The 20,915-nt window shown below is 37.8% G+C and overlaps 1 protein-coding gene across 7 annotated transcripts in view; it reads left to right on the top strand.

Moving 5' to 3' along the window:
- Positions 1 to 9,391: 9,391 nt before the first annotated feature.
- The window catches only part of rnf24 (ring finger protein 24), a 30,554-nt gene continuing 19,030 nt past the window's right edge, over positions 9,392 to 20,915 (top strand). The window contains exons 1-2 of one of the 7 annotated variants that reach the window (XM_055041028.1): positions 9,392 to 9,804; positions 20,457 to 20,516. In XM_055041028.1, the coding sequence (XP_054897003.1) occupies positions 20,500 to 20,516 (17 nt within the window). In that variant the 5' untranslated portion in view covers positions 9,392 to 9,804; positions 20,457 to 20,499. Of the gene's footprint in view, positions 9,805 to 10,254; positions 10,308 to 10,538; positions 10,616 to 13,358; positions 13,497 to 14,933; positions 15,226 to 20,456; positions 20,517 to 20,915 lie in introns of those variants that run through there. The other 6 variants (XM_055041029.1, XM_055041030.1, XM_055041033.1 and 3 more) reach the window with 6 other exon arrangements.

Below are 20,915 nucleotides of genomic sequence, written 5' to 3' on the forward strand. Positions count from 1 at the left end.
AGCAAAACGTTGCTACTTTGAAGAAACTACAATATAAAGTGCATTTTCAGTTGTTTTACACTTTAGTACATATTTCCACATGTGTTGATTCACAGTTTGATGCCTTCAGTGTGAATCTACAATGTCAATAGTCATGAAAATAAAGGAAACTCATTGAATGAAAAGGTGTGTCCAAACTTTTGGTCTGTACTGTATACTTGGTGACTTCTAGTCTTTTATGAGAACTGGTTTTACTGCCAGCAATGGAAACATTAATACTTTGCTCTCAGAGGTAACAGCCTTTTTCACAGTGAAAACATCTGAAGCAGAATGATATTTCTAGATGCAGTGCATCCAGAAAGTATTTACGCTGCTTCAATTTTTCCACATTTTCTTATGTTACAGCCTTATTCCGAATTATATTAAGTGAACCTATTTCTTAAATTTCTTCACATAAATACTCCATTATGAGAATGGAGAAAATTTGGTTTTAGTGTTTTGGGAATTTCTTTAAAAACAAAAACTAATAAATCACATTTACATAGGTATTCATAGTCTTTACTTTATATGTAATAAGGCTGTAACATAACATTTGGAAAAAGTGAGACACTGTAAATACTTTTTGCACGCACTGGATCTAAACATCCAGTGGGTGGATGTTTTGACAATGAAAAGGTTGGATAATATTTCCACTGCAAAACTGGTTCATACACAAAGGTTAGAGGTGAAGAATTGAACAAACCATTTAACAAAACATCAGGGAAATTAAAAATACCAATTCACAGGAGGCAGAAATAATTTTCGTTTGTAGGTTTCACCCAAAGATTTTAAACATCACATAAACCTTAAACAAACATGCTAAAAGTCTTTACTTGCTGGCCAGGAGTCACAAAACCAACAAAATTTGCATTAGATTGCAACATGCAATAGACCAATATGTTTATTGACAGAGTGTTTTTGAAGCTAAAATAGCATAATGCCCAACAGTACCATCAGCACAGATTAGACAATCAGGCAATTGTTCACTGACAGCATTATGTAATCACAAAATAATTAATTCACCTTCCACATGTGTCCATCTTCACTTGCTCCCTTGCTAATTTAATCAGTCTGCAGAGTGTTTCAGATGAGGTGATCTGATCAGCACGTGAATATGCATGTGTCTGCTACGTAATTCAAGTGAGGAGAAAAGCTGGCGTGGGATCGGTGAAACATTTGAGAATGGCCCCTCTGTTAGCTGTTCCCTTGGTGCACAGAGACCTCACATTGTGTGTCCGGCCAGCGCCTGGTTACTGCTATTGTCTGTCCACGTCTCCCTCTCATTCTCCTGCACAGCCATGCACCAGAGATGGGGAAGAAAGTGGCTTTTCATTGATGGGTCAGTTGGACCATGCACAGGAACTAAGAGGAGGCGAGGGGGGGAGGTTTGGGGGAACGGGGGGAAGGATCACTCAGCTGGCTGTAATGGCCTTTCATTATCTTGAACTATTTCCCAGCAACAGCCAACATGAATACTATAGAATGGCTCATTACCTCCAAGTACCGACATGAAGCATTGAGGAGGAGGGAGCAAGGGACCATTGAGGATGCTGCGAATTACTGGCCAGTTTCAATATTTTCTCTGCTTATTTCATTCATTTTTTACAAATCCCATGTGACCCACATGAAAAAAGCATTAAAGTTCTATTTAATACATTCTTTTAGAAACATTAAGTATATTCATATAATCCAATAACAATTATAAGTATTTTCATTGTGCTCAATTGTAAGAAAAATAAGATTAAGCAAATCGCTAATTCTAATCAGTGAAACTGTCCATCGAAATGTAGATGACAGCAACTTCTCATTTTCATGCAGTCCTCCATCCTGAGTAAGCACAGTGAGCGATGCGTTCGAAACAGGAAGAAACCTTCAGCAGAAACCTTCTCGGAGTGGATGGCTGTCCGGCAACTTGAGGTTGACAGACAGGAAATCAGACAATTTATACACGCTTGCTTTCTTACTAACATATTTGATTCACCAAGCATTGTGGATAAATATCGTTCAGCAGCATCAGAGAAATGAGGGAATTCCAACTGATCTAATTCATTTAGTTTAACAAATGAAGCAAAGTATAAAATATTAGCTCCACCGCTAAACCCTGTGGAGCTCCACAACTATTTCAATGTCATCTATCTATTATTCCTTCCCTCAATTCTTGTATTTGTAAAATGTGGTTCTAAGTATTTTTCCTGTGTTGGAGTTAACTAGGTGCAATACACTGTCCACTGTTGCTACATAATGGTTAACGAGGACTTATTGCTGCAGTCATTGACTTGATGCAGTCGGCTGAGTTTCTTCAGACCTAAAACAAATTGGAAAAATAAACTGAGCTCGACTGCATAGTTTCATAACTAGGATAAAGTTGGAGTGTATGTAACTCTGAATCTGCATAATTGGATTGAACTGACTATATTTTCTCAGTATCAATTGGATGTTTCCATGTACTAACACTGAGACTAAGGTTGAAGTTCACTTAATATTCATTGGCGGATATAAACTAAAATATCAATCTAAGAACTGAATCCAGGCTTTTCCAAATGTTTTAAAATGTTCTGTCAATAGTGTAATCAGCTTCTGTTTCTGTAATCGTACCACTTAGAGGGGTTCATTCACTGTGTAATGTTTCTTCACTTCTGTTCTCTGGCCCTCCTTGATGTCAGGTTGAACCTTGCTCGGAAGGTTGGACCCTGGACTTTGAACCCTTCCAGTCTGAGACAATTACAAAAGTGATAAATGTTGTTAGCAATAGGAATTGTACGTTGCTGTGGAATTTTTGTTTTTTTAAATTTCATCTCTGTATGCCATTTTTTTCTCCCAAGAGTTTGTTTCTTAAAAAGGGATTTTGAACTCAACTCAGAATGGCATGAAGTGTGAAGCTAACTTAAAAAAGTACTAAGTAAAGCATCATTTTAGTAGATTTAAAATGTTACTTCAGTTCCAACAAATCAACCAAGCCTGGTTGAAGTCTGATGTATCTCTAAGGTTGAGTGTTTGATGTTTGGCTTTTTTTCTTAAAAACATTCATTTCTGATCCTCTTCGCCTGCTGTAGATGTTTTTGAAGCCTTTCATTTCTGCTTTTACCTTGCTCACTCTCTTCACGATGCATTCAAGGACACATGACAGAAACTGTGTAATGATTTGTCAGAGCATGACAACATTAAATAAATCTAACTATCCCACTCGTCTTTTTGTGTACACTGTCACACCATGTGTTGCGCAACAGGCCTTGGCCAGAGATCTGCGTTTTCTGTTGCTGCATCGTAACAAGGAGAGCTGTCACAACATGTTGGGGAAAAATCTATCCTCCCTCACCGAATCTGATGCCTCCCTTCCCCTCTCCCTCCACCCCTCTTCATCCTCCTCCACTCTGAAATCCTTCTGTCAGACATGTTAACTCATGAGCTCCCTTTTTCAGATGCTCAAAGAAATAAAACATCCTAACGGAAAATTAAAGCCAAGTTTTTAAAAAAATAAAAAAGAAGGTCAAACACAATTCATTCTATTGTTCCCATGACCCGATTGAAGGTTGCAAGATTAGTACAAACTAGATTGTTAAGATTAGCAAACTATTCGAGTATTGATATGCTGTAAACATTTGTTGTGTAGGACGTAAAATCTGTGGCACATAAAACTGAGAGCTACTAGACAATAAGTAACAGCAACTAAAAATAAGGAATTAGTCTCCATTTTATAATAATTATAATGGACTGTGGACACCTACAATTACACTTATAGCAATAAAAAGCCATACCATGCGCTTAGACATATATGTTACTGGATGTTCTGAAAACATGTTTGCCTAAGGGATTAAAATGAAACACTTTGCTAATATGATTAAATGTAAAACTATTTTATTTAGAAAAAAGAAATAAAAATCTCACTATCAACGTTGAGGTAATAATGTTAATGTTGGAAAGATTTCCTCTTTTCTGGGGAAGAAATCCTGTCCCAAGTGGTGGAGTGTAAGAATTTCAGACTCTTGTTCGCAAAAGAAAGACAAATGGAGTGGAAGATCAATTGGAGGATTGGTGCAGCATCTGAACTTATGCAGCAACTCGTCTATTGTGATGAGGAGAGCGCCGAGCCTAAAGGTGAACCTCTGCCTGGGTGGATGTCAGTTCTTGTCTTACATCGTAGCCTTGTCTTTTTTCCACAGTTGCTGTAAATGACACACATCAGCAAGACATTCACAGCAGATCTGTGATCCGTTTGTCTGGCTGCTCGTTTTTGCTCAGCATATTCTGTTCCTTAGTACTTTTCTTCTTTTCCTTTGGAATCAGCACTATAGGCACCAGATGTCCACCTTGTCTGGCCAGACGGAGGAAGCAAAAACTGCAAACACGCTTAAAAAAAGTGAACTTTGTTTTCAACTGAACTTAAAGCTATGAATAATGCAGTACTTTGTTGTTTTTTATTCTTTATGTAAATCAAAAATATTTAAAAATTAAAATGTAATCTTATATCAATAGCAAAAGTTGTCCTGCCTCAAAAGAATCCACAGTGAAGCTCTTTTACTGGTTTTATTTCATCCTGTTGTGTGACTGTTGCTAGGTGGTTTAAAATTTCTGTTTGATTACCAAGAAAAATCTGAAATCTCATAATAGTTTTAAAATAAACTATTAAGGGAGGTTTTAGTTTAAAAATGTTCTGAGGTCAAATACACAAGAAATTGAAAATTCAGCTTTTAATTTCAGTTGTACCATTTAGTGTCAGTTCTTTATTTTTGTTTTCTGGGTCACACACCTCGGTGCTAGAGAAAGCTACAAATGACTGACAACTTGAGAGTTTGGCCGTTGGTCATTTGACATGACGAGCGACACCTCGTCATGTCAAACTTCACCTGTGCCGCACTCCAGGTCCAGATGCCACAGGTTTACTGAGTATGATGTAGTTCTGCCAATCTGTGTTTGATTACTCTCAAGGATGTCCGACCCAAAGCATGTCATTTCAGAACTGAAACCAAACTGCTATGCAATAAGCCACAATACACTGTAAAAACTAACTTTCAATAAACTGAAGTCATTTATTATAATTTGTGTCCTAAAATCATCTTGTATTTCATCATGTTGTCTTTGACTGACAAAAATATTGTTTGTTGCTGATGAACTCTGACTGACCATACCATAGTACCTCCAGCGTACATCACTCTAAAAGTTTAAAATCAAAGTTTTAAATAAACATAAACCCTGCTCTAAGCTTTAGTTAGACCACCAAAGCAGATGGAGTAGGAAGAACAAGCAATAAAAATGGATGTTTAGATTACAAGAGGAAGCAGACAAAGATAGACCAGAGCAGGAGGGGCCTAATAATAAATACAGATGCTAGTTTTACCTTTTGAAAAAAATAAGAATTTTAAGTTCCTTTGTGTCTGTTCCCTGGGTCTCATCCGGTGATCACACAGTGAGGAATAAAAGGTGAATGATAACCCTTTGACCTGACCTGTGCATGTTTCTGGTTTATTTTAGAAATCCAGGAAAAGGATGTGTGACTGACTCATTCAGCAAACTGCAGCAGGAGATAGTCGTTTTAATGGCCTGTTACTAAAGGACAGGAAGAACAATTGCCTATTTACCACCACACTTCCGACCAAAATCCCTACTGCTCTGATGCACATAAACCTACAATCCTTTGTAAAGATTGAAAAGAAATGACTTTAAAAAAAGAGAATTTTATTCGATGTGCCTGCCCTGTGAAGTCAGAAATCTTCCGATGTTCGTCTGGTCAGTGTTTGTCATTGGATATCCCATCTTTCCACTGGACGCTCCACTATGTTTGCCTTGGTGGGAGAGCAGTCAGAGTTGTGACTGTGGTCCTATTACAAAACACACACTACAGCTGAGCGACCTTGCTGACTCGAAATGTCATGCCGCCTGCAGGAGACGCTGACTTTCTTGGATACAGTACATGCAGGACGTCTAACTTTCAGCGGCAGCAGCAGGTTTCCAAACAAAGTTGAACTGTGGTTGGTGTGTAACTCCAACAGCAAGGGCTGACTTGGAGTGGAAGGAATGTTGACCCCTTCGGTCCTGTGAGTTAAAAACGTTAAACAGTATTGTTAAAGGGGGGAAAGGGCATTGACATGTTTATAAATTAACATGGAACAGGGGTCAAACAATAAAAGATTATGATCAGGAACTGTGCACATTATTCACTGCATAGTTAAAACAAGGCTAAGTTAACATGGAAGAAGGGGATAATATCCACAAATCAGTTAGTCAAGCAGCTGATAACAGTTCAGCTGACACAAACTGTTATCCTTGGATTTATAGCATTTGACAAAGGCCTAATGAGTTCCATTATTATATTTGAAAACATACAGATACATATAAATCAAAATAAAGTGAAAAAATGTGGCAGAAACTGTAAACTTGCTAAGAGTTTACAGTTTGGGCAAAATGTGTAAGTTTGCCCATGTCTTTAGAGTACTTTTTTTTTTATAGTCAAATAAGAATATTTGACTTTCTTTTCTTAGACTGTGACATCGTTCATCTCTTCTGTTGTGAAGAATAAAGCGGGCATGCTCTGTACTGCGAAAGTTCTAATAGGGTGCTTGATTTTTCAGCTGCTGAAATGCTGCCCTCTTGTGGTTTTAATTCTACGTCACATGCAATTCAAAACTGTCACCACCAGAGGGAAGCAAATCCACATATTTGAAAAGTCTGACGGGGACCATTTGGAGTCTCGCAATTAAAATATGGCATTTTAACTCGCCTGGAACAGCGACCGCATTACATAAACTTATGAGTCTGGGGACGCAACACTATTTTCAGAACAAACACAAAACATAAGCATCAAAGTAGATTCAAACTGACACTAAACAAAAAAAAAGCCCTGTTGCCAAGAGATTTGAAGCAACTGACAAAGAAAATACACACTTTTTAGCTTGTCATTTGTGTGTCTTATTCAAAACGTTTACATTGTTTGAATTATTTTTGATGAATCGAGTGCCTTACCATTCGTGCCCCTATAACATTTTTAGATGTAGTAACCTTTACGACAGAACAACAAAAACATTACTGTGTGGAGGAAAAAAACACACAAGTGATTTCCATTATTTTAAATACAAATTTAAGTGATATTCAGTCATCTTTACTCTATCTCTATGAAATAAAATCAAATGCAATCAAGTGGTTACGTGTGAGTGTTCATATTTACTGGCTTATTAAATCTGTCACTTTATCCTGAACTAAACTATGCCTGTAATATCAGGTTAGTTGGAAATGTAATCTTGCAAATGGAGACGAGTAATAATCTTACGACCAAAATATGGCATTGTAAAATATTTTACAGTAAAATATTTTACAGTAATATATTTTACAGTATATATTACTGTAAAATTCTGTTCAGAGCAGTAGACATGGTTGTTTTTTTTATATCATTTTTAATCAGTACATATCATTAACATTTCCTCACAGACCTAAAGATGGTTGGTGATGTGCACCTATAACACACGCTGCAACTTCCTCCGTTTAAATGTGAAGCCTGCATCCAGGAAGCCACACTTTGGCCACCCAGCCCGGTCCTTCATTTCCTTTTAAAGCAGTGGAAGAGCCCCACCATCCCCTGATGCACATCACTATAAGTGCATGTCAATGAGGTGCAGATGACAGGAGTGCATTGTGAGATGGCTGCTGAGTGGGAAGCGCCATGTGACACTCCTGAATGGGCTGCCGGGGGTTGGCAGGAGGGAGAGGATGGTGACATCCACAAAGGGGCATTCAGGAACTACAGACTAGGTACAAGACTGGCACTGGTCCTCCTTTCCTTCCCTGAGACAGCAGGAGTAACGCCGTTTCTTGGTACGGACTGAATGGAGGAATTATTGTTGAAATAATAGGGGAGAGGAGGTTTATTATCCCCATATAGCACTTCCTTCAGTCTCTACATTGTGTCACTACTTCCTTGTGTGACTTACAACCTTGTCTTGTTCATGCCTCAAAGACCAAACAGTGTTTTTAGCAAGACAAACGTTTTATGAACACATGCGCAGTCCTTGTAAAAGTGTTACTAACCTTCATTTTATGTAGCGTTACAATCACACATTTTGGTGTAATTTCTTAAGACTTTAGAGGACGAATCAACTCCAAGTAGTTCAGAAGTGAAAGAAAACGATGAATGTTTTTCAAAAATGTTCTGCACAAAAATATCTGAAGAGGCCTGGCATGAATTTGTGTTCAGCCACACTGACAATCCTTTGCAGAACCAGCTGGAGGAAAGTGCTCCCACACCACGAGCGCTTTGTTCACCAAGTCTCACAATGTGAATGGTTCATTCAGGGTGATGGTTTTGCACTTGTTCTGCAAAGTTTGTTTGGTCTCATCTAATCAGAGCATCTTGATAAATGGCATGAGGTAACAAGGCCTTCTTGTGGCTTTCCCCCCCCGCAACAATAGTTTTCTTTTTCTCCCTCTTCCACAAGTGCCAGATGTGCAGAGTGTCCAACTAGTAGCTCGTTGTCACCACATTCTTTTTCCTGAACTGTGCATCTCTGTCATTCCTCTAGAATGACAGAGGCCTCTTTCTTGCTTTTCTGGCAAACACTTTCCTTAGCAGTTGTGCCATATTTTCTTTACATTTTCAGATGACGGATTTAATAGTGCTCCGTGTGACGATCAAAGCCTTGTATAATATTTTGTTACCTAATACAAACATAGTCATACTTCCTCTCAGGCCTGCCTGCTATACTTTGTGAAGATGTATCTTCACAGATGTTCTCTTCTCAGCCATTTAGAGAACAGCTGCATAAATTCTGGCAATACTCTGGAATGTACTAATTATAAATTAGTGATCGCTGTTAAACTAGGTTAATTACTAGTTGGTTTAACCTGATTTGATTTGGGGGGAGGTGAATACAATGGCATAGCACAATTTTCACATTTCTATTTTTTAAATTCATTTGGAAACCTTCTGTCATTTTCCTTTCACCTCACAATTGGGCAGTAATTTGTGCTTACTTACACAAGAGACCAAGGTTGCAACCTGACAAAATGTGAAAATGTTCCAGGGGAGAAGGTAGTTCAATTAAATCCTCAATTAAATCTAATAAGCACGGATAATAATTTGGATACTTTTAACACTTCTGAATAAAATAATCTCGACATTTTTACAGTTTGTCTATAGCCTACTTCCAGTTTGACTTACTGGATAATTTAGTTAATTCTTGAGGTAGAAATGTTGTTTTAATTTTTAATCACCATGCTATCTTCATCCTCCTCTCTCTCTGTGCAGCATCTCATCCACAAGGCTCGCTGTGCTTTAATCCCGCACGCAGCTCCACTCCTCCTCTTCATCCTCCTCTTCCTCGCTCTCTCAGTGCCGATCTGACTGGGAGGAGGTGGGATCTACCCACTGGTGGTAGTGGGCGAGTAACCGCGTACGTGCAAATCGTGCAGACTGCCAAGGACGACTGTCGGTAGCCAGAAACGGGAGTTTCTCATCGTTCACCGCGAACCCCCGGCTTGGGTAAAATTCATCCACCAGGGACACATCTACCTTCTTCTCGAGTTGCGTCCAGTTTATTTTAAGCGATCGGAGCCTCCAGTAGCTGCAGCGGGAACGTCACAAACAGACGGACTGACGGGCGGAGCGGGGCTGTGTGTGTGATGAGGAGGTCGCCTCGCCGCAAGGCTTTGCGTAACATCCACATACGAAGAAGGGGGCTTTTTTTTTTGTGGTGGCGACTGCTTTCAGTTTGGGTCTGCTCTCAGTAACAGTCTGCCTTTGCGAAGAAACACACAGCAGAGGTTTTAAAGCCACCAAAGGAGCTGAAGGGGAAATTGCCGGTGAGTCTCTGTGTTTACGTTTTTAGCTCTATGCACTCAAACAGCAACTTAGGGCTGATGCTGCCAACTTTAAATAATCCGAAATTGATCTCAGCTGCACTTTGAGCACCAGGGACATCATTTAAGCTCACAAATACCTAAACGTGGACAAGAAGACTGCTTCATTTCGGCTAAAAGAGTCCTTAGATGATATTTAATCGGCTAACTCGGTCGAGTTATGAGTTATTCTCTCATTTGTAGCAGCTAATAGGTTAGCGCTGCTAGCTTAACCACCTCCACCCGTCTGTCTCCAGTCCTGCTGTGAGGCAATAAAAGTCTCCGAGGATGGGCGAGACACCATCCGGGTGTCCAGTTTAAACAAATGACAACAACTCAGGAGCATCAACCTTGGTGTACGGCTGACCTCTGACCCAAAACCAACCAGCCGGTTAGAACGGCAATCGCGCTAAAGTCCATTTCTTCATAAACGGCACTAACGGGAGCATCTCCGCCCCTCCTAGCAGGTTAGCGACGCAGGACCTGCCACCGTGAATCCACTGCATGTGTGGACTCATCTGCCATTTCACTGCACCCACCGCTGTTTGGTACTGAAAATGGAGCTGACCCTTATGAATCAAACTGCGCGAAGCTTCATATCTTTTCGTGCCATCAACGGGTTTTGGGAAGTAATGGTTTCCTAACCAGACTGCGCTCTTAAGTGCAGAACGTACACAGCAGACGACAGCCTGCGGTGTTTCTGGTCGGTCTGTGTCTTTAAACGGGAAATTGAAGGTTCCTTCTGTGGCAGCGTGGATTGGATCCGAAAGTTCAGGTTTGTTTAACTTGGATCAATAGGGGCAGGGGGGGTAATAGTTGTCCACAAAAGCAGAACAAAAAAACAGAACACAGAGCCTTACTAACATATCAAGGAAATAAGGTGAATGTTTTCCAAAGCGGGTTGCACCGATGTGTGGTGCATTTACTGAATGGAGAAAGATTGGATTTTTGAGTTGTCCTGCTGAAAATCATCTGATTTCAGTAAAACTCTGTTACTTTGGTTCATTTCTTGTATTGGACTCTCTGAATGTGTATGTATCGCCAACATTTGTGTCACTGTATCAGTGCTATTGTGTAGAAAAATAGATTTGACCTCTGATGTTATCTGGTGCTGTCTTTGTATTATCAAATATCCAGACTGGACACAGAAACAGCTTTCTGTTGTTAATACACTGAGGGCCTGCAGTTAAACCCAGCCAGGCATCAAATTTATTAAAATTAAGGTGATGTGGAATTGTTGTATTGTGATGAGGAAATGTTACAAGAGTAGTGAGCCAAAGTGAGTTGAACACGGTGCTTTCCTAGTTTGGGTGCAATTTGCATCTCAAGTGCTTGCTTTGCTTGCTTCATGAATCCATGAACTGCTTTGCCTGGTTGTACTGAACACATACATCAAAAATCAAGCCAGTGAGCAGCGGGTCCAAACACTGAGATTTAGCAAAGGTTTGCCACAAATGGAAATAATTATCATTTAATATAACATACAGTTGAGATGACATGAACTAGTGTGGATAGAGCACCTCCAAAAGAGTGAAAGTGACCTGTGGGGTCATCTAAAGTCATTCTCACAGGAATCAGATTTCCATTGTCTTTGTCCTGAGCCTAGTTATTTACCCTCCTAACAGGTTTTCTGTTGTTGGATTGATATCAGTAAAGTTAATTTCTTATTAGCTGCTTCAGTTCTGCATTTAGGATGATAAATGGTCTGTTTTCTGCTTTGACCAAGTCCTTCCTCGAGTTACCCAGCAAGTTTTATTTAGCTAGTTGTTTTTCTGGTGTACTTTTATCCCACATATCAGGCGCAACTGCTTCAGACACAAATTATGGAGTTGAGGTGCACTCAGTAACCCCAACTCAGATTATCCATACAATGCATTAATCGAACCTGTGATCCAAAACCTGAGGTTTTCTGACTGTTGCTTTAAGAGATTATTAAATTAGGTTTTTATGACATTGGCATATTAAAATATTACATTAAAATATTAATATGGTTAAATATTAATATATATTTTAATGTGAAAAAAACCCCACATTGTTTTGTACTTAACACGAGGGAGTTCCTGGGTAACTCCAACTGAACTTCCTTTAACATCAAGGCGAGCAGCGGCCAATCTGGTCTGTCTTCTTTTTCTTTATTCAACAGTTGTCTTAAAAAAGACAGAAACTACAGCCAACCATGCAGCTCAAATTTTAACATGGCATTTTGAACTGAGGTGCCCAGTATTTCACAGCACTCCTTTAATAAGGTGTGCAACTCTTTTCAAAGGGGAAAATAAGTCATGTATAATCTGCATGTGTTTTAATACCAGTTATGTAAAGACCAAGCTAAAGAGGAACTAAGCATTACTACTTGTAGTGTAGACAAGTTCCTCCAGGCAAAGGCTTGTTTAGTCAAATTACATACAAGTTTCAATATTTACTTTAAATGTGGTTCTTGTCAAAAACTTTCCACCAGCAATCTTTCCTGTCTGACTTTTACAAGCTTCAGTACTTCAAGTGCAAAGAGTCCACCGTACATTCAATGCTTGCCAAGGTGGTGCTTTCACATGCACTGCTGCCTTAACATTTTCTGGATATTTTCCAAAGCAACTGCATGTGGCAACACAAACCTCCGCAACATGTGCTCAGGACTTCTTGTGCAATTTTGTGCGACAGCTACGCAGTAGGATTCTAACAGGAGTGTTGCAAACAGTCGGTATTGCAAGCGTCCATTTTGTTTGAGTGTAAAATGTCTCATAAGGTGGTGCATTATGACAAAAAAGTCAAAAGAAGAAATGAATTGAATGGCTCTCCAGATGTTTTTTGTGATGGCTGTATAATCTATTTTAGCAAAACTTAGTTATGACTCAGAAAGTAACAATTTTGTTGCCAAAGTAAACTGAAACATATTTTTGAAAAATGTACCACAGAATGATTTGTAAGTTTTTGCGAATATTTATAAAAATATTACTTGGTGTCATTTTTTGAACTAGTTTTCAAAGTACTTTCTAGCATGATTTCCGATCATCTTTTGATTCTGATATTAGCCATTTCCAATTTCATAATAAGTTTTACGAATATTGAATATAGCTGAAAAAAAATCCAAAATGTAACTGTCTTGCAAATTTGTATTTGCTATTACATTCTTTGACAACCAAACCATGTTTCAAAGCACTTAGTCATCTAACAGACAAAGCTTACTTTTGTTATATGCGCCTCAAAAAATAGAAGAATTTGGGGTGTGTTGTGATGGTGCAGGGGTTGTTAAGCACAACCCATGTACAGAAGCCTTAGTCCTTGACGCAACAGTCGCAGGTTCAATTCCTGGCCTGGTGACCTTTGCTGCTTTCCAGTCAATTAACTATCAAATAAAGGCCACTAGAGCCAATAAAATCTTCTAAAAAAAATTATAATTTATTGTTATTATTTTTTGACAACATTCATTCAAAAATAAACAGCAGCTGTATCCAGCTCCATCCAACAGTTGCATCCATTATTTTCTGACTGCTTATTCATTTATTCAATTTGCAGCTAGACTGAATTTTGCTAGCACTCCTAAATAAATACTGTCTGACCTCAGAGGTGGCATTTGAGATTTTCTTTGCCATTCATGATTAGCACAGCAAAGTTAACATTACTGACCAAAGACAGCAGTCTATGAAAGTAGTCTTTGCAGGGTAAGTAAACTCGTACCTTATTTGTGAGATTTCCAAATGACTGTCAATATTTCCAAAAAACGTATTGCTTCATGATGGACAGAATCTGGCTCTTCAAAAGGACAAAGAGAACAATCTTCCTACTGTATGCCCATCCTCAGTACTGCCTGCTCATGCACCCCTCCCTTGTTTAAATGGTTAGTTTGTATTTTCCTGTTGAGAGTTTTTGTGATTTTTTTTTTTATTTTCTATCTGTATAATTACCTTACCTGTTGTGGAAAGATGTCATAGCACCGTAAACTCAATGGAAAATGAATGTACTTTGATTGGTGGAAGCTAACAGCATGTCAAACGTAACAGTTTACAACAATTTAACAACAGATCGCGGGAACGTTTGGTACCCTTGATTCAGCTGAAGGTCAAGGTTCCTATGTTCAGTTACCTTAGGTCAGCCTGCTGGTTAGCCCAAGCCTTTGATCCACTGCAGCTCTGCCAACATCAGACTTTGTGTTGGTTCTGCTACAGAATTAAATATGTTTTTTTGTCCTTGTGCTTTAAGGTAGTTGTTTGAAAATCATCCTGACAGACTAAATCAATAGAAGTGGAGTCATGCACTTCATGAAGAGCTTGTTAGCATTCACCACTCCGACGCGTTTATCATATGTTTACTACGGGAATGAAAACATACTACTATATGTTTTCACTCATAATAATGAGTGAAAACACTCAATCACTACGAGTGTTTTCTCTGAAAAATAGTCAGGATTTTAGTTTATGACCCAGAGGTCACTGATTAAAATCAGTCATGGATGAAATCATTTAATTCTTTAACTGAGCCATTCTGAAGACCTTCTGTGGGTCAGCCATGGAAACATGTCTCTATGTCAGCTGTTTTGGTTTGGACATGTTTAAAAAGTTGAGAAAGTGTATTTCAAAAGCCTGCATATTCATTGAACGTTCTTTAAATAAGCACTCCTTCTGAACTAGCTAGTGTTTAACTTTTAAATTGTGGTTCTCAGTTAATCTTCATTATGATCCACCAATTATATATCGACCTCCTTCTTGTGGCAAGTGGCCAACTCTGGCTGAATTTTTTCTGAATTACTGAAGTGAAACGTAGTTGTTTATGGGGGGAAAAAATGAGGTTGGGTTAGAATTCTGCACGTTTGTTTTTTACCAACTTAAGGTCAGATACTGCGAAGAGCTGATCATCGTTGGACTTCAGTGAGGCTGGTTTTAACTTACTACTTGTAATACTCACCCTGACATAAGTTTATTTTTAGTGGCTGTGATCGTACTATGTTGACCTACACTCTGCTTTTAGCAGCTGAAGAAACAAAGAGATTCAATATTTACTTTGGTACATTTATTAAAGCTTTAATGTAACCATTTTTTTAAGTGTTACTGATTTTGCACCATTTGTAACTTTAAAGTAGAACATTTTCACTATATGTTGATTTAATGAGGTGTAGTTACTGAAACAAAACTAAATACACATGTCAGAAATTACAATTGGGAGTCAGAAAAGAAAGTAAAAGCTTAAAGTTTGATGGCAGTTCATAATAAGATGACATTGAGTAGCGTTAGGAGGGAAACGAGAAGGTCATGAGTTGGTAGGGAACGTAGGTGCCATGAGACAGCTGTTTGTGTCAGTTCTTCCATGTTTGTGTCAGCTTGAATTACCCTGAGTCCTCTGAGAAATGGTGGAGAGCACAGGGCGAAGGAGAGCAAACCACCAACTGTAGCGGAGGTAAAAATAAATAAAAATAAATAATGTTTTTTTATTTTTAAGTTTGTTTAGGGTGAGTTGATGAATTTAGCTTCAATAAAGCTAATTATTGTTGCTTCTTTATGTTTCTTTAATCTCCAAAGTGCTATTTTGACTGGCAAATTTTGAGATATTGGATATTTTTACTAATTTTCTGGATGTTGTTATTGTTGCCTGCATCAGTTGTTTCATTATTACTATGAGTCTTTTGTTAGTACCTTTTAGTTTCGATTTGTTTGAATTAAAAAAAAATAATTAAATAAATAAAAAGCTTTCTTGTGACCTCAAAATCAAGTGAAAAATTTTTTTCAGCATGTTCCAGTTACCTGTTGAAGTATGCTCATGTCTGACTTTACCAATTGCAAATTTTCCACAAGTCCAACAAATCAGTTTGAAACTCAGCTCTTTCTTTCGGCAGTAAACAAGTCAGTGAAAATAGCTTCTACCTACAGTTACAATTCCATTACCAAAGAGTGTTGAGTGTTAGATAATAGTGCGTTCACTGATCAAACTGAAAAGTGTCCAGTTATTCAGTTACTTGGCACATCTCTAGAAAAACTGGCTTTTTTATTAGTAACAACTATTTGAAATGCTTTTCTACAAACTAACCACAGAAAGCACTACACCATAGATCACGTCATCCATCCACACTCACTATTGCGCCCACATTCCCTGACAGACACATAGATTTGGACTTTTAAAAGTTCTCCTACCACAATTATGAACAAAAGACTGGCTAGATGATGTGACTGGCATGCGTCTATTTTGACTTTCAGTGGTTTGAAAGATAAAGTTAGTGAACTTGACTCTTTTATCCTGTCTGCTCAAATTGTGCTCAGATCACTTGTGAGAAAAACCAAGAAATAAGTAACAGAGGAGAAATAAGTGGTGTACTATTCTGAATAAGTCACCGATTACTTGTTCTATAAAAAAAAAAAAAACTATGTAATCAGTGGCTCTACTTAAGCTGTGCATTAAACAAACCTTTTTTTTTTAAACATTATGTATATTTGGTTTGACACTATGTGAGTGGACGACATGTGATTGAACATTGAAGTAGCATTTAATCATAGGCACTTCATGCTCTATGCCAGGACATTTTAATGAGCCCCTTCCTCGCCCTGTGGGGCCCTGGTGTTTGTTGCTGCCCTTTGGCATATAAAGTTTCAGATGAGCACATCTCGTGGCAGCTAGTGGAAATTTCCACTTCTCATTCAGATGTTTAACTATTATTCAGTAGAATGCTGACAAGAACTACTGTACGAAGCCTGTAAACAATGTAGTATTAGTTAAAATAACCACATGAACCTGAAAAGTAAAGTGTGGTGTGTCTTTTAGACTTGCCGTTTTTATTGCTTCTTTGATTTAAAAGAGTGGCTGACTCAGCTGTTTGAAATGACAATTTGAGGCATAGAGGCTTAGGAAGGCCTTGTTTGCTCTTGTAATATGTGTGCAAATGATTCAGACACAATAAAGGATAACATCTCGGCGGAGAGGTGGGTGGCTCCGGGATTTTATTGCAATTGATAAAACCCTATAGTCTGTCAAGCATGACAAATAATTTATGCAACACTTAACTTACTTACTAAGGAGGATAAGGAGGCTAATTGTTTTGTCTAAAACAGCAAAAGAGACAGGAAATCCAGCTTTGTGCCTCAGGACATTCAATTCTGTGTAAAAGTGTTTGCTCTATCTATAAGCTTTTATTTTTCATAATTGCATAGTTCAGATCTTCAGATTGCATTATCAAACAGAACCTGGGTAAATACAAAAGCACTGGCTATGCTACTATTTTCAGCAGTAAATATATCATAATTAATGACCAGTAATCGGGCATCAGTTTTTAGATTGCTGTTGAGAAAATTTGCCTCACTCTGCTTTGTGGATTTGTTTTATTTCAGTTTTATTTATAGTCATGCCACAGCATCTCAACTGTATTTAAGTCTCAATTGTATTAAGACTTTGACTTATGGCTGTGGGATATGAGAAAAATCTAATATCCTGATATATTTTTGCTATATCACGATACACAATATTCTTAAATGAGCTCCAATGTTATTTTAAACAAGTCTCCTTGCAGCATGATGTCACCCACGCAGGGTTCCCGCCCCATTTCCCTGCTAGACTAAAATGTAAGCTCATATAAAAAGGGATGCAGTATTTTGCTATGAACTGTCTACACAAGGGATGTCAAACTCCAGTCCTCAAGGGCCACTCTTCTCAAGTTTTATTTTTGTATTTCCTGTAATGTTAAACAGTCTGTTGGGTATATCAAGCTCAAGACATTTGTGTTGAAGCAAAACTTGTAAGATTAGCTGCTTTATTAAATAACTTTATTTTTATCTTGTTACGCTTATGCTAGTTATCTTAAGTAGCCAAGCATTTTGGCAAATAATAGTTTTTTTGTCCAAACTGGACTCCTATCAAATTAAACTGATGGATTTATGTTGATGACTGGAAAACTACAGCAAATATTTGTTTTGACCAACAGCACCGGTCAAAATTTATCTGTTGTATTGAGCAAATATGTTACCACATTGATGACTCATGTGGTAACTAGTAAGTCCCCTCATAAAATATTGCCCTCTGGTCCACTCTGTAGTATTGATTGGCCAGAGGTTTTTATTTGCGTGGAGCAGATGTTTCTATTCCACTTTGTTCATGTTTTGGAGTTGTCTTTTGAACAATTTCTAATAATGTGTTGATTGAGATGTGTATCATCTGTTTTGCAACCCCTACAGAAAGTTCCCCCATGATTAAGAACAGTGTTATGGTAATAAAAAATACCAAACTAGCCGGGTAAATCCCCTGTTTACACAGAAAATTAGAATCTGCAAAGAACAGATAAGGTTAATGAACAAATAAAATAAAAAAAAAATCAAGAACTTAAAACTAGTATATACAGGAGGCAGTGAAAACCAACTAATAAAAATAGAAACATAAGGAGGAAAAAAAGTGAGATATGTAAAATAAAAGGTTGGGGCCATATTGTCATGTATTATGCTGAATTTACTTTGTTTTATTTTATTAATTATCATCCCATTTCTTGGTTGTTTTTTCCCCCCCTTCCAGTTACTTTCTGTAGAGACCACTTCAATAAATTACTGAAATAACTTTAATTTTAATAATACTCTAACTCCATAATCAAGTGAAGTATATCACATAGATTAGACATAGATAGATAGATGTATGGAGAACAATTGTGCTGCAATAATTACTCTTTTTACTATAGCAACATTAAAAAGAGTAGTAACTAAATGGTTTCAAAGAATCTATCCTTTTTCTCTTAAAAGTAAACACATCTATTTTTACTCTTGTTGGGTAAAAACCCCCAAAAACTTCTCAATACAAAATTAGGTTTTTGGCATTTAAAAGCATTTTAACAATATAATTTGAAATTTAAGTTAGACGATATGATATTTCATTTCGTCTAAACCTGAGGAGCATTGTGTCTGCTCTTTCTCATCTCTCATGAATCTGGCGTGCCGTGCACATTCTTGTTGCTCATTACATAATGGGGTGAGGCCATGTGAAAACAAATGAGGGAGAGAGAAGAGACGATTGGTAAGAGACTCGGAGTCAAAGATAAAATCATTTCTATTGTTGAGCAGCCATGAGCTGCTGTTAGTTAGCATATCATACCATGTTTACCTTCTCTTGTGGGATTAATTCCTTGGGCTGTTTGGAATTATGTCACAGGGAGAGCTGAAAGGGAAACAAACCACTTTATGGAATCCATTTGAGTTGGGACATATTGGATATTCTTAATTGGATACTTGCATTCTTTTACTTCAGAATTACGATATTTGTGAAAAACAATGTGATTACTTACCAAGTCAAATACGTATTCAGCTTTTAAAGATCTAGGGCACCAGAGAAAACTCATTGGGCTCTGTTTTATAAAATTGCAAGCCTGTCGGCCTTTGTTCAGAAAATACTGTCACTAAACAAAGAAGTTATGCCTCACTTGTTTGGATAATGGTGAAAGTTATTCACCATAACTTTGAAACCGCTGAGTCATTGTTGACCTGCATGGAAAACTCAGCCATTTGCTTCTCTTCTTGTTTTTTTTTCTTTTTCCTCGAATGTCTTTTCGGTCTGAGTGTAATGTTGTTCCTATACTCTCATTGGCAGTGCTTCACTCTACGTACATTTCTGGATTATGTGGGATGTTAAGTGTGAGTGGGTTTGGATTTCTGGATCACTGGGTTCTCCCAAGATACTGTCGGTCAGCGATTCTTGACACCAAAGGAGTTGTTGGCAGATTCAACGTTGTGGCACCGAGTTGAAAACTGAGTCACATAATCTAATTTCCATGAGTAATAATGTTCTCTAAAGAGCAAAATACTGTGTCTGTCTTTGATAAGACAGACACCGAAAAGGAGTCGCAATGGAGACTTATAGACTATATGACTTATAGTGTAAAGTAACCACCAAACTTTTGCCAAAAACTAGGACCATATTAATGTTCAAGTATGTTTGTATTGTATATTGGTTAAAATACTGACAGTGGTAATTATTCAAACAGAGGTACCAGAAGAAAATTACAACCTTAACAAAAAAAAAGTGAATCACAGCATTTAAAATTCAGCAAACAAAATAAAAAGTGAGGTTTATTTCAATAAATCGACAGATTAAGCTTGTTAATCTGTCGAGAATAAAGTTTTCTTCTTGGTTATTTGTTTGAAACATATTTTACAACCACAAATGGTTACTGGGACTTTTATGTGACAAAATTACTACATAATAAGCAGTGCCCTGTAGAATGATAGTTTTGTCTCACCCATAGCACTTTGCACCTAGGCCAAAAGTTAAAATACGGTCTCATCTTCTCCAAAGGTTTGCTTTGCCCCCTCATATGACTTATAGCTATTTTGTATTTGTCTTCTCCATAAAATCTTAGTTTAATACAATGAAGTTTGTGGTTGTGTGATAAAATGAAGAGGCGTGGATACTTCTGCAATCCGTCTGTAGATTTGTCAGAGTGTTTGAGTCTGTGTTTTTCCAGCGGTGTCTGTTTCTTACTGTTTATAAGCAAGGGGAGGTCACTGTGTCTTTGATAAGACAGACACCGAAAAGGAGTCGCAATGGAGAGGGGCACGGGTTCAATGTGAGCTGATATGAAAGGGAGACAAAAGTACTGTGGTCCAAAAATCTTACCAGCAGCAAACTCACAAGTTTCTTTCTCAACAACACATTATGTCACTTTACAGAGGCCTGTGCTGCAAGTGTGTGCAGACTTTTCTGTTCTTCAACATGAAGGCACCACTTGGGTATGTGTACATCAAAAGAAATGGTGCATGTATGAATCTGTGGTCTGCATGAATTTACATGTTTCATCAAGTCATTTTAACGATTAGTAATATGATAATTTATTAAAAGAATGGCAAAATGTCAAATTGTTTTGTCTTTCCAGGGGTGTTTGTCATTTTGTTGTAGCTCAGTGACGTGTTTCTGTTCAAATAAGGGAGGAAATGTCTCACAGATGATCTTACAAAGTTAGACCTTCAACTTGTCATAGCAGTTCTGTTGGATCCATTTAATAAGTGTAATGTAGCAGCCTCATCACTCAGCTAACTTGTGTGTTCTGTCAAATATTTATGTAAAGAGCTGAGTGAAATCCCCTGCCAGCTGCTAAGACTTCTAGGCATGATTATCTTTAAAGACTGAAG

This window comes from Poeciliopsis prolifica, unplaced genomic scaffold, assembly GCF_027474105.1.
Source record: "Poeciliopsis prolifica strain line A6 unplaced genomic scaffold, Auburn_PproV2 SCAFFOLD016, whole genome shotgun sequence".
Classification (NCBI taxonomy): domain Eukaryota; kingdom Metazoa; phylum Chordata; class Actinopteri; order Cyprinodontiformes; family Poeciliidae; genus Poeciliopsis; species Poeciliopsis prolifica.